Source organism: Argentina silus, assembly GCF_951799395.1.
Source record: "Argentina silus genome assembly, chromosome: 3".
NCBI lineage: Eukaryota > Metazoa > Chordata > Actinopteri > Argentiniformes > Argentinidae > Argentina > Argentina silus.
The window spans coordinates 2182372-2194778 of NC_139657.1; the positions used below are offsets into that span (position 1 = coordinate 2182372).

The 12407-nt window shown below is 47.9% G+C and overlaps 1 protein-coding gene across 1 annotated transcript in view; it reads right to left on the bottom strand.

Annotated features, from left to right (window-relative positions):
- Window positions 1-4081: 4081 nt before the first annotated feature.
- kiaa1549la (KIAA1549-like a) overlaps window positions 4082-12407 on the bottom strand; it is a gene marked incomplete at its 5' end in the record, with an annotated part of 51663 nt that continues 43337 nt past the window's right edge. Inside the window, 8 exons of the mRNA XM_083665659.1 lie at window positions 4082-4153; window positions 4615-4766; window positions 5540-5682; window positions 6247-6338; window positions 6881-7279; window positions 9707-9848; window positions 10329-10549; window positions 11273-11400. Of these exons, the coding sequence (XP_083521785.1) occupies window positions 4121-4153; window positions 4615-4766; window positions 5540-5682; window positions 6247-6338; window positions 6881-7279; window positions 9707-9848; window positions 10329-10549; window positions 11273-11400 (1310 nt within the window). The 3' untranslated portion in view covers window positions 4082-4120. The remainder of the gene's footprint in view (window positions 4154-4614; window positions 4767-5539; window positions 5683-6246; window positions 6339-6880; window positions 7280-9706; window positions 9849-10328; window positions 10550-11272; window positions 11401-12407) is intronic.

Below are 12407 nucleotides of genomic sequence, written 5' to 3' on the forward strand. Positions count from 1 at the left end.
ATGGAACGGAATGGGAATTACAGGGCATTCCTCATACGCATGTGTTTGATACCATTTCTTATTCCATTCCATGCATTACAGTGAGTCCATCCTCTGATTTCTACCTCCACCAGCCTCCCCTGGATATGAGTGTGAGAGGGCTGGATGGGAGGATGTGTGTCTCCCCCTCATGGTTATACAGGAGAATTGGCAGAGGGAGGCTTCTTAATAGTTTTACACCAGGGGAGGCTGGTGGAGGTAGAAATTGGAGGACGGGCTTGTTGTAATGTATGGAATGGAATGGGTAATGGTACGTGTGTTTGATACCATTCCTCATTCCATTCCATGCATCACAATGAGCCCGTCCTCCGATTTCTACCTCCACCAGCCTCCACTGTTTTACACTGATAAACAATCATCATCTTCATCTTCATCATCATCAACAACACGAAAATCATTCCACTCTCAGAGCACATGAAACACAGACAAAACACGAAACAAAAGACAAATTCAAAGTTGTAATTTATTTCTCTTTATTGTTTGAATTCACCAAAAATTCTGCATAAACTACATCCAACAGCATTCCTCATTATCATCAACATCATCATCATCATCATCATCATCATCATCATCATGACATGGTTCAAGCTACTCCTTCAAAAAAACCTTCATGGACATCATGTATCATCTTTCATAAATGCATCTTGAGAATGATCCATTAACTCATTCAGTGCCGAGGGTGAATAGCGGTCCAAATTGTCAACATTCTAGAGTTCCAAGGGTGACTTAATTCACCAAGAATGCATACATTATGATGCTTCATTTTGTAGCCAATCAAAGTGTCGTTGCTAGGTAAACACCACATAGAACACTTGGCACTCTAGGTGGTGGCACTCTAGAGTGTTCCGGAATTCTTTGGCAGTTGGTGAGTTAAGGAAGCATTACATCATCAACATGTGTCCAGTCTGTTGTTATGGTCAATAGAACTCTTCGAATCCACCTCAAATTCCATTCCTAAAATCCAACTATGGGGAAACTGAATGTAGTAATGGTATTCCTTTACACATATGGGGGTTCTTCAATGTCAGAACTGAAGGTACAGTACCAGAGAGGAAAGTGAGAATGATTATGCCAAGCATCAACCAAATAGTTGACACTTGATAAAGCCCCAAGGTGTCGAACATATACATTTTCCTTCCTCTTGCATATGCAAGGGTCATCAAGTTTGCTCAGTGGACATTTTACGTGAACATATCTAGCAAAGGAGAAATATTCAAAAACATGTATGAGATTAAAAAAGAAAAAAAGTTTGACATCATATCTGGTTGTGGTTTTACTCCATACAGAGTACAACAGACAGGTTCTCAGACTGTCTATACATTACTCCATACAGAGTACAACAGACAGATTCTCAGACTGTCTATACATCACTCCATACAGAGTACAACAGACAGATTCTCAGACTGTCTATACATTACTCCATACAGAGTACAACAGACAGGTTCTCAGACTGTCTATACATCACTCCATACAGAGTACAACAGACAGGTTCTACAACAGACAGATTCTCAGACTGTCAGTACATTTCTCCCTATAACATTTCCATCTTATTTCCTTTGGAACGTTATGCCTGAAATTGTAGATCTGAATCTCCAAAATAATTGATTCATAATTTAGTAGAAAAATAGCAAAAGAACATTATTTTCAAAAGATTTCAAACCGGGTCACAACAGTTGTTGAAGATATCGTACCTACTGTACAGAACGACACCCAGTCAAACGGATGGGTTATATGCGGATAACGCATTTGTAGGCTGTCTTTAATATAGCATAATATTTTCTCATAGCTTATAAATCTGTTGTTTTTCGAATATTTCTTGAAATATGAATATTGCATGATAGTGCCCTCCTTCATAGATCTAATTCATAACAACTTATAACCTCTATTTATGTAATTATCTCTTTTTACATCATATCACATAGGCTCCAATTAACAGTATATCACTATTTCTCAATTTGACGAATAACAATGGCTTCAATTTCGAAATCTTGTCACAAAAATACTGCAGCTCTCAAAGGCTGGAACAATCTGTTGGTGTAAGCTTAACCTCACTGATAGATTCTACTATTACCATCCCGATGGTACAGTACAGAGCCCTTGCCTGTAGGCTTTAGACATGGCATTTTCCATAACAAAAAACAACAACTTTAAGTCATCACAAGACTGTTGAACAAGGTATTAACAGAGTACTATATGCATGTAATGCATATTAAACATATTGATAAAGGACCTCTTTGATGAAAAATGTGATTGTTTCTTTTGATTGAGTTTTATGATATTGTAATGTTGTATGGTACATAATTGTTAATTGTGTGCAGGGCTCCTTTGAAAAAGAGACCTTGGTCTCAATGTGACTTTCCTGTTTAAATAACCTTTTTGTTTTAAAAAATGTACTGTAATATATTAAGAAACGAGTTAAGCACATTTGTATCTGTGCTGTCATTGTAATATCTTGGTAATGCCATCAGGGTTATCCTGATACTCAAGTGTTGGCGCTGTTGAGAGATTATAATCTAGAATCTAAACAGTGTATCAGACTATTCTTCATTAAAATGCAGTAAAGCAAGTCAACATGTGTAAAATAAATGGTGTCAAAATATACAGAACAAATCTGACTCTCTCTTTCCCTCTCACCGTTTGCATAAACCTGTTCAAAAATTCATCTTACAATATCATCATATTATATAATTCATATAATCAATAAACCTTTAGCCCATCGCCACCCACTCGTGACCGTCCACCAAACTTCTCCATAAACCACTCTGTCCAGTGAATGAAAATGACCCAATATAGGTCAGAATCTCCATATACAAATACAGAACACTTCTGAGTAAATAACCATTGTAAGACCATTGCAGCGCTGCAATATAATCATCCATACCCAGCTATTCATAACCATGGTTAGTAGACAAACTTCATAAACGTATGAATGATAGAACAGGTGACCGTTGCATTTGAAAGGTCCAACATGAAGTTTTGCGCGTTGCTGCTCTCGCCGGCCACGCTGAAAATGTGAAAACGCGCGTACCGCACGCCACCTAATAGCGCCAAACATGTGCGTAAACAAACCAAACGTGAATGACACCAGATTCTAGAAAACGCTTTGTTTGGACGAATACAGCGCTCTTCACTGAACGCTCTTCATCATGTGATCTCATTCCTTGATGGCTACCGATTTATCATGGCCGTTTAGCACTGTTTTAAAATCTACATAATGGACCTTTAAATGGGGGGGGGGGCGGGGGGAGAGGTAATGAGCACATTTTAAAAACACAGAATGTTAAATCCACTCACAACAAAGCCTTTCCTGCACACAACCACTGTTTTTAGTTTTTTCTTTTTTTTTTTTGCCTTGAATTGAAATAAGGTGAGTGCACAAGAAGATATGCTCACTAGATTCTTTTTTTTTTCCCATTAAAAAGAAGTAAAATGCACAAAAGTAAATGACAAAGCACACAAATATCCAACAACTGAAACCGAGACAGCTCAAGACAAAGAGAGTTAGTTTCTTTTGTTTTGTTTTGTTTTACGTTTGTTTTGTTTTTTCGTTGTAGTTTTTAAAATACACATATTAACCACCAGAAGTAGTAGGTAAAACTCTTCTTCCCAGTAAGGAATTGGGATCATCGTCACAGTTAGTCAGTTAGTCCAGTTAGGCCACCATGTGTTGGATGGTTCAGACCAGGGCCAGGGCTGGGGCCACTATGGCTAGAGACCAGGGGGTGGTGGTGGTGCTCTAGGAGGCTACTCTGTACTATCCTCTGCTGGCTGGAGGCAGTTGAGATGGAGGCTGGGGGGCCTGAGGAGGCCTGGGGCGGGGGCTCAGGAAGCAGAGAGGGCCCGACTGTGCTGAAGAGACAGGCCAAGATGGGGGGCAAGGTGAGGCTGGGGGGTTCTAGGGGTACTCAGTGTAAGGGAGACCCCTTGCCCATCCAAGAGGACACCTACGATACAGAGAGGCCACACTTCAGTCAACAGCTCAGTCACAGAGAGGAAGTTGTGATGTGTTGTTGTTCAGAAGTGAGAGAGTTTGTTTACCCACCGATAGGTGATGCTGTTTCTGCTCAGTGCCAGTGTCACTTCAGCAGATGGTTTCTAAATGACACGAGTTTGGCTAGGAGAAGAAACAGGGAGTTAAAACGGAAATAATACTTTAGCATTCTAGAACGCACAGTCGTCTAATCTATTCCATTCCATCCTACTCTATTCAATTTCATACCATTCCATTCTAATCTGTTCTGTTCTGTTCTGTTCTGTTCTGTTCTGTTCTGTTCTGTTCCGTTCCATTCCGTTCCACTCTACTCAATGTCATACCATTCCATTCTAATACATTGTATTACATACCATTCCATTCCATTCCATTCTACTCTACTCTACTCTACTCTACTCTACTCTACTCTACTCTACTCTACTCTACTCTATTCTATTCCATTCCATTCCATTCCATTCCATTCCATTCTATTCTATTCCATTCCATTCCATTCCATTCCATTCCATTCTATTCTATTCTATTCTATTCCATTCCATTCCATTCTATTCTATTCTATTCTATTCCATTGGACTGTGGGTTCCTACCGTGTCGTTCCACTGCTGGGGCAGGTCCTCGGGCTCCGGGGGGTAGGACATCCAGGAGGGACTCCGGTAGGACAAGGGTTGAGACATGACAAAGTAGTCAGAGTAGCCAGGCCGGTTGGCTGAGATGGCGTAGACCGTTGTCATTGGGTTTCCTGTAGGGTAGAGTAGAATAGAATAAAATAGAATAAAATAAAATAAAATAGAATAGAATAGAATAAAATGGAATAGAATAGAATAGAATAAAATAAAATAGAATAGAATAAAATGGAATAGAATAGAATAGAATAAAATGGAATAGAGTAGAATATAATATAATAGAAAAAAACAAAACAATAAAAGAATATTAAATCTTCTCTCACCTCCATACACACACACACACACACACACACACACACACACACACACACACACACACACACACACACACACAGACTCCCCCCAACAACACACAAAAACACATCACACTTGAGAGAATTGACGGTCTGATTAGGCAATCATGGTCTTGACTGAACTCATGGTTGTGTCCTTTGTTCCCTGATGAATCATCTCTAGCAGTGGATTAGCGGAGGGGAGGGATTGGAGGGGAGGGATTGGAAGGGAGGGATTGGAGGGGAGGAATTGGAGGGGAGGGATTGGAAGGGAGGGATTGATCTGTATGTGACTCGGCTGAGACAGCATGTCCATGTTCTGACTTGATGATTATTATTGATCTCCATGTAATGTGTAGAAAATACTGCATCCATGCAGTAGTACTACACACATTAACACGAGCGATCCAGAGCTGCGTGTTGAGAACATCTGACTGATAGGGATATACAGCAGGGGAGGCTGGTGGAGGTAGAGAAATTGGAGGACGGGCTCACTGTAATGCATGGAACGGAACAGGGAACGGCATCAAACATGAACGTGTGTTTTAGGTTCTGACCTGAGTAGCCGGTCATGGTCTGGTCGACGGTGACGGCAGGGAAAGGCGCTCTGTTCATCGGCAGGTAGGGGGCGCCGTTGTGCTGACTCTGCATCTCAGAGGCCTCTGAAACGCGGGGCTTCAGGCTCACGTCGGGGGTAGAGCTGCAGACGAAGGGAGAGTACAGAGAGACAAAACAATAAAAACCACTGGGTGTAATTCCCTAATCCAGCCACCGGGTGGCGTATACACCCCACATGCCCGCAGGCAAACAGTCAATTAACTGCAGCAGTGCCACTGCACAGCATGTAAATGAAGGCGGCATTAATTTTAAATGATGCGGATTAATATATGCTGTAGCTTAGCAGAAAAGCAACCCATGTAGCCAACTGGATGACATCTGAAGCTAAGCTACACGTTTAAGTCTCTTCAACTGTGAACACTCAACACCATACTGGGGTGGATGGGACATCGATTATGTTTCTTTGTGTCCACTTGGGTGGGGGGGGAGGGGGTGTTGAGAAAAGGAGAGTGTTAAGAGAGGAAGGGGGGGGGGGTGGTTGAGAGAGGAGGAGGAGGGGGGGTTGTACTGAATGTACCGAATGTACTGTACTGTTCAATTATGTACATGTATGTCAGGGGAGGCTGGTGGAGGCAGAAATTGGAAGACAGGTTCATTGAATTTTATAGAGTGGTGTTGCATGACATGGGGGAGGGGGCAGTCATACCGTCTCAGCGAGGTCCCAGGGGGGGGTCTAGAGGGGATCAGAGGGGGCGGAGATCCAACACCCATGTCAGGAAGCTGAGTGAACCTGAAACCCTGGAGAAGCCAATCACGGTAGAGAGAAGAGACAGGAAAGCCAATGAGAGTGTTAGTTGTACAGTTTATATATATATATATATACTGACTTATAAAAACAAATGGATCTAAGACACATTTATACTGTTTTATTTCTATAACAGCATTCATTGTCATTGTTTTAGGCGCCACACCAGCAGTTCTACAACAGTGCAACAACAGTGGAGGCTGGTGGAGGTAGAAATTGGAGGACAGGTTCAGTGTAACGCATGGAAGGAGGAATGGCATCAAGCATGTGTGTCTGGCACCATTCCTCATGCATTACAATAAGCCCGTCTTCCGGTTTCTGCCTCCACCAGCCTCCCCTGTGCGACAAATGTATTGCAAAACGTCTCTTTGACATAACCCACTCATAACCCACTGATAACCCACTGATAACCCACTCATAACCCACTGATAACCCACTCATAACCCACTCATAACCCACTGATAACCCACTGATAACCCACTCATAACCCACTCATAACCCACTCATAACCCACTCATAGCCCACTTCCACTCACAGGCTTGGGTAAGCTACACTGGTGCATATCCGGCCCGTGGCCGGCCGATCGCTGGCGCCCCCCCCCTCCGCAGGGGTGGTTCATGGTGCCGGGGGCGCTGGTCACGCCCTCCGCGTAGGGGCTAGTGTGGCTGGGGTTGTAGGAGCTGTGGTGGGGGTGGTGGTGGGGGTGGTGATGGGCGGGGTGGTGGTGGTGGTGGCTGGGGGCCCCCGGGGGGGGCTCGTCGGGGGCCAGGCCGAAGGCGTTGCCCAGCAACATGTGCATCTGCTGCCTGACCTCGTCGATGGACGGCTGGGAGCTGAGGGTGGACGAGGACGAGTGACCTTTGACCTGGTGGGACCCTCCGTAGCCCAGCGAGCTCATCAGGCGGTCGACGTTGGTCTCCTCGAACGGCTCGGGCTCCCCCTGGGAGAGAGGGTGATACTGAGAATCATATACACACACGTACACACACACACACACACACACACATTTAAAATGCACACACACGCACACACACGCACACACACACACACACACACACAAAGGTGGATTAGACACAAACGCATCGAGTGACCACCCAACCCCGCACGGACCGTACAGACAAGCGCAGTTGACCACATGCGATTTGAAAGCTCAGCACATTCAAGGCTATTAAGCGAAATCAAATTGCCCATCTGAGTCTCTGAATAGGCCATAATCATATTCACTGTCATTGACATTCACCAAGGTACCGCTGTGCAGGCAGGCAGGCAGGCAGGCAGGCAGGCAGGCAGGCGGCCAACATAAAGAGATATAGATCAGAGCACAGGGGCCACAGCAGCGTGCTAGGTGGAGGTTTTAAAGTTCCTCTGAAGGTAATCTCCTTGGTGTGAGCTATGGAGAGGGCTAAAGCTTAGACTGAGGATTGAGAGAGAGAGATATACGTATAATAGGGAGGCTTTTGTTCCAGGTTTGATTCGGGTTATTTTCTAGGCCCTGCCCTTTTTTTTTTGCCCCTGCAGTGACTCCAGAGGTGGATTTATTCATGTCTTTCCTCCGGGGGAGGCTGAGGAGCTGAGGAGCTGGGACTGAGGGACTGAGGACCTGGGACTGAGGACCTGGGACTGAGGACCTGGTTCTGAGGACCTGGTTCTGAGGACCTGGTTCTGAGGACCTGGTAGTGAGGGGCTGGTAGTGAGGACCTGGTAGTGAGGACCTGGTAGTGAGGACCTGGTAGTGAGGACCTGGTAGTGGGGACCTGGTAGTGAGGACCTGGTAGTGGGGACCTGGTAGTGAGGACCTGGTAGTGAGGACCTGGTACTGAGGACCTGGTAGTGGGGACCTGGTAGTGAGGGGCTGGTAGTGAGGACCTGGTACTGAGGACCTGGTAGTGGGGACCTGGTAGTGAGGACCTGGTAGTGAGGACCTGGTAGTGAGGACCTGGTAGTGAGGGGCTGGTAGTGAGGGGCTGGTAGTGAGGGGCTGGTAGTGAGGACCTGGTAGTGAGGACCTGGTAGTGAGGACCTGGTAGTGAGGACCTGGTAGTGAGGACCTGGTACTGAGGACCTGGTAGTGAGGGGCTGGTAGTGAGGACCTGGTAGTGAGGACCTGGTAGTGAGGACCTGGTAGTGAGGACCTGGTAGTGAGGACCTGGTTCTGAGGACCTGGTAGTGAGGACCTGGTAGTGAGGGGCTGGTAGTGAGGACCTGGTAGTGAGGACCTGGTAGTGAGGGGCTGGTAGTGAGGGGCTGGTAGTGAGGGGCTGGTAGTGAGGGGCTGGTAGTGAGGACCTGGTAGTGAGGACCTGGTAGTGAGGGGCTGGTAGTGAGGGGCTGGTAGTGAGGACCTGGTAGTGAGGACCTGGTAGTGAGGGGCTGGTTCTGAGGACCTGGTAGTGAGGACCTGGGACTGAGGACCTGGGACTGAGGACCTGGTAGTGAGGACCTGGTAGTGAGGGGCTGGTAGTGAGGGGCTGGTAGTGAGGGGCTGGTACTGAGGACCTGGTAGTGAGGACCTGGTAGTGAGGACCTGGTAGTGAGGACCTGGTAGTGAGGACCTGGTAGTGAGGACCTGGTAGTGAGGGGCTGGTAGTGAGGACCTGGTAGTGAGGACCTGGTAGTGAGGACCTGGTAGTGAGGACCTGGTAGTGAGGACCTGGTAGTGGGGACCTGGTAGTGAGGGGCTGGTAGTGAGGACCTGGTAGTGGGGACCTGGTAGTGAGGACCTGGTAGTGGGGACCTGGTAGTGAGGACCTGGTAGTGAGGACCTGGTAGTGAGGGGCTGGTAGTGAGGACCTGGTAGTGAGGACCTGGTACTGAGGACCTGGTAGTGAGGGGCTGGTAGTGAGGGGCTGGTAGTGAGGACCTGGTAGTGAGGACCTGGTAGTGAGGGGCTGGTAGTGAGGACCTGGTAGTGAGGGGCTGGTAGTGAGGACCTGGTAGTGAGGGGCTGGTAGTGAGGACCTGGTAGTGAGGGGCTGGTAGTGAGGACCTGGTAGTGAGGGGCTGGTAGTGAGGGGCTGGTAGTGAGGGGCTGGTAGTGAGGGGCTGGTACTGAGGACCTGGTAGTGAGGGGCTGGTAGTGAGGGGCTGGTAGTGAGGACCTGGTAGTGAGGACCTGGTAGTGAGGGGCTGGTAGTGAGGACCTGGTAGTGAGGGGCTGGTAGTGAGGGGCTGGTAGTGAGGGGCTGGTAGTGAGGACCTGGTAGTGAGGACCTGGTAGTGAGGACCTGGTACTGAGGACCTGGTAGTGAGGACCTGGTAGTGAGGACCTGGTAGTGAGGACCTGGTAGTGAGGGGCTGGTAGTGAGGGGCTGGTAGTGAGGGGCTGGTAGTGAGGGGCTGGTAGTGAGGGGCTGGTACTCACGTCGTAGCCGCTGTTCCTGATGCCTCTCCTGGACCTCTCTCTCAGGACCAGCAGGTCCATCTCTGCCTCCACAGGACTGGGGCTGCTCAGGGACTGACGACTCCAGTAGGCCGGCTCTCTGGGATGGACGGATGAGTGTCGGCTGCAGCAGGGACATTACAGCACTGTTATTGGTATCATCATCATCGTCATCATCAACATATTCCTCCTCCTCTTCATCATCCTCCTTCTCCTCCTCCTTAATCCTTCTCCTCAGCATCCTCTTCATCATCCTCCTTCTCCTCCTCCTACTTCTCCTACTCCTCATCCTCATCATCAACACCATCCTCATCATAAACACCATCCTCATCATGAACACCATCCTCATCATCAACACCATCATCATCAACAACACCATCATCAACACCATCCTCATCATCAACAACATCATCATCAACATCATCATCATGAACACCATCCTCATCATCAACACCATCCTCATCATCAACACCATCATCACCAACACCACCATCCTCATCATCAACACCATCATCATCACCAACACCACCATCCTCCTCCTCATGGCACATCATGACAGTAACACTGCGATGTAGAACAATCAGACAGACTGGGGGTACACTACCTCCTGTGACACCCTGCGAAGGAGGCCCTCTTCTCCTCCGCTGTCATTGGCTCCTTGGTCTGTCCGTCATGCCTGTGTCTCTCTCTGTCCCTATGGCTGAACGGGTGGCTGCCGTTGTCCGTGGAGACGGGGGCGTCACCGTAGCCCTTCCTCTTGGCTTTCTGACGGAGCTTGTTCCTGTAGTGCTCGATGTCGGACTTCTGCTTCAGGCCCATGCTGGACTGTGGATCAGGAGAAGAGTGTGTGGTGTTATTAACACTGAATTGGTTACATCTGGGTGCCGGGTTCACCCCAGGATTTTTGAACAGCGTGGCGCTGGATTGCAATTATCAAAACCCCACTTGCGTTTATGTCAATATGCTAAAATTCTGAATTCACTGAGGAACATCGTAAGACTTTCGCTTTCGTTTTAAACAATGATGTCGTTGGCGATCAAAGACAGTTACTCTGTCATTACTAAATATCTAGTTTAATTTGCCTTGAAATGTTTACGTAGCGGCGCTGCCAGGTTCACAGCGTGACGCAGAGCCACTCATCCATTATTTGCGGAGAGTGCCGGTGTGTGTGTAGATCATTGTTTGTCAGTGCTAGAGTCGGTACTGAGGAACATCAGGGGAGGCTGGCGGTGGTGGAGGTAGAAATCGGAGGACGGGCTCATTGTAATGCATTCCATTCAATGAGCCCGTCCTCCAATTTCTACCTCCACCAGCCTCCCCTGACTGACAGACAGACTGTCGCCAGACCAATTCTGTCTCAAGGCCACTGAAGTATTCTTCTACTGCGTACTCTCCATTGTCTTCTATTCCCTTTCATTCTGTTCCACTCTCTCTCGTTCTGTGAGTCCACTTTATAAAGGGGGGGGGGGTTCAACTCGGGCGCGCGCTCACGGAGACGGACACAGTGTGACATCATTAATTTTCCCAGCAGGCCCCCCCCGGGCTCACCTCGCCGTTGAGGATGACGGAGTCCTGACTGTGGCTGGAGGACGATGGGTAGGAGTAGGTCGGCTGCGCCGCCATGGGCTTGATGGTGATGAGACGCAGCGAACCCGTGTGGTCGTCGTACGGATCGCCTGGGAGGAGCGCAGAGGAGAGGAGGAGACATCTCATTAGCGTCAGCGCAGCGCTAGTTAGCTTCAGTACAACGAGCCCAATTATGAACCGATGCTTCATTAGCAGCGTGCTACGCTACGGCGGGCACAGAGATGATGACTGATACCAGGAGTTAAACTGTGTATGGAGACTGGGTATAAGGCTCTGATTAATACTGCATTAGCACGGGCTACAGTACAGCGATACTGCATTAGCGCCCGCTGGTTGGCTATGCCTCGGTGGGCACAGCTAGGCCTACACTATGACAGACACCTGGAGGCTGTGTATACGGCTCTGATTGATACTGTGTTAGCACTAGCTGCAGAACAGTATGTACAGCTATAGTGCATTAGCATTAGCGCTAGCTGGCTATGCTTGGGTGGGCACATCTATGTGAGGCTGCTGTGAGGAGTCAAGGCTCGTCTTCTGGGCCGTGTGCGTCACTGATTGACATCATACAGTGTGGCCGTCGGCTGTGGTGGAGGCAGGGGAGGCTGTCTTTACGTCTTTACCTCAGGCTGGGAGAACAGGGGGGGGGCATACTGTATATCTCCACAAGGGGAGGCTGGTGGAGGTAGAAATCAGAGGACGGGGCTCATTGTAATGCGGGGGAACAGAATGAGGGGCGGTATCAAACACACAGTGCGTTTGACACCGTTCCTCATTCCGTTCCGTGCATCACAATAAGCCCCGTCCTCCGTTTTTCTACATCCACCGGCCTCCCCTGGGTTGAGGTAATGAACGACATCACACGGCAGTTGGCGGAGGTGGTGCTAATGAGATGTCTGTCTCTCATCACCAGAAACACACAGCAGCTCGCCTTACATAAGCCCACTGCTCAGACACTGAAAACACTCTGCTGACAGACAGACAGACAGAGGGAAGGGATGTGGGACAGCTTTAGGAAAACAGGATTGGAGACGAATTGTATCCAAGGCAAGCTAAAGTAAACCTTCTATTTCTATGAACAGTGCTTGGTAAGGTCATG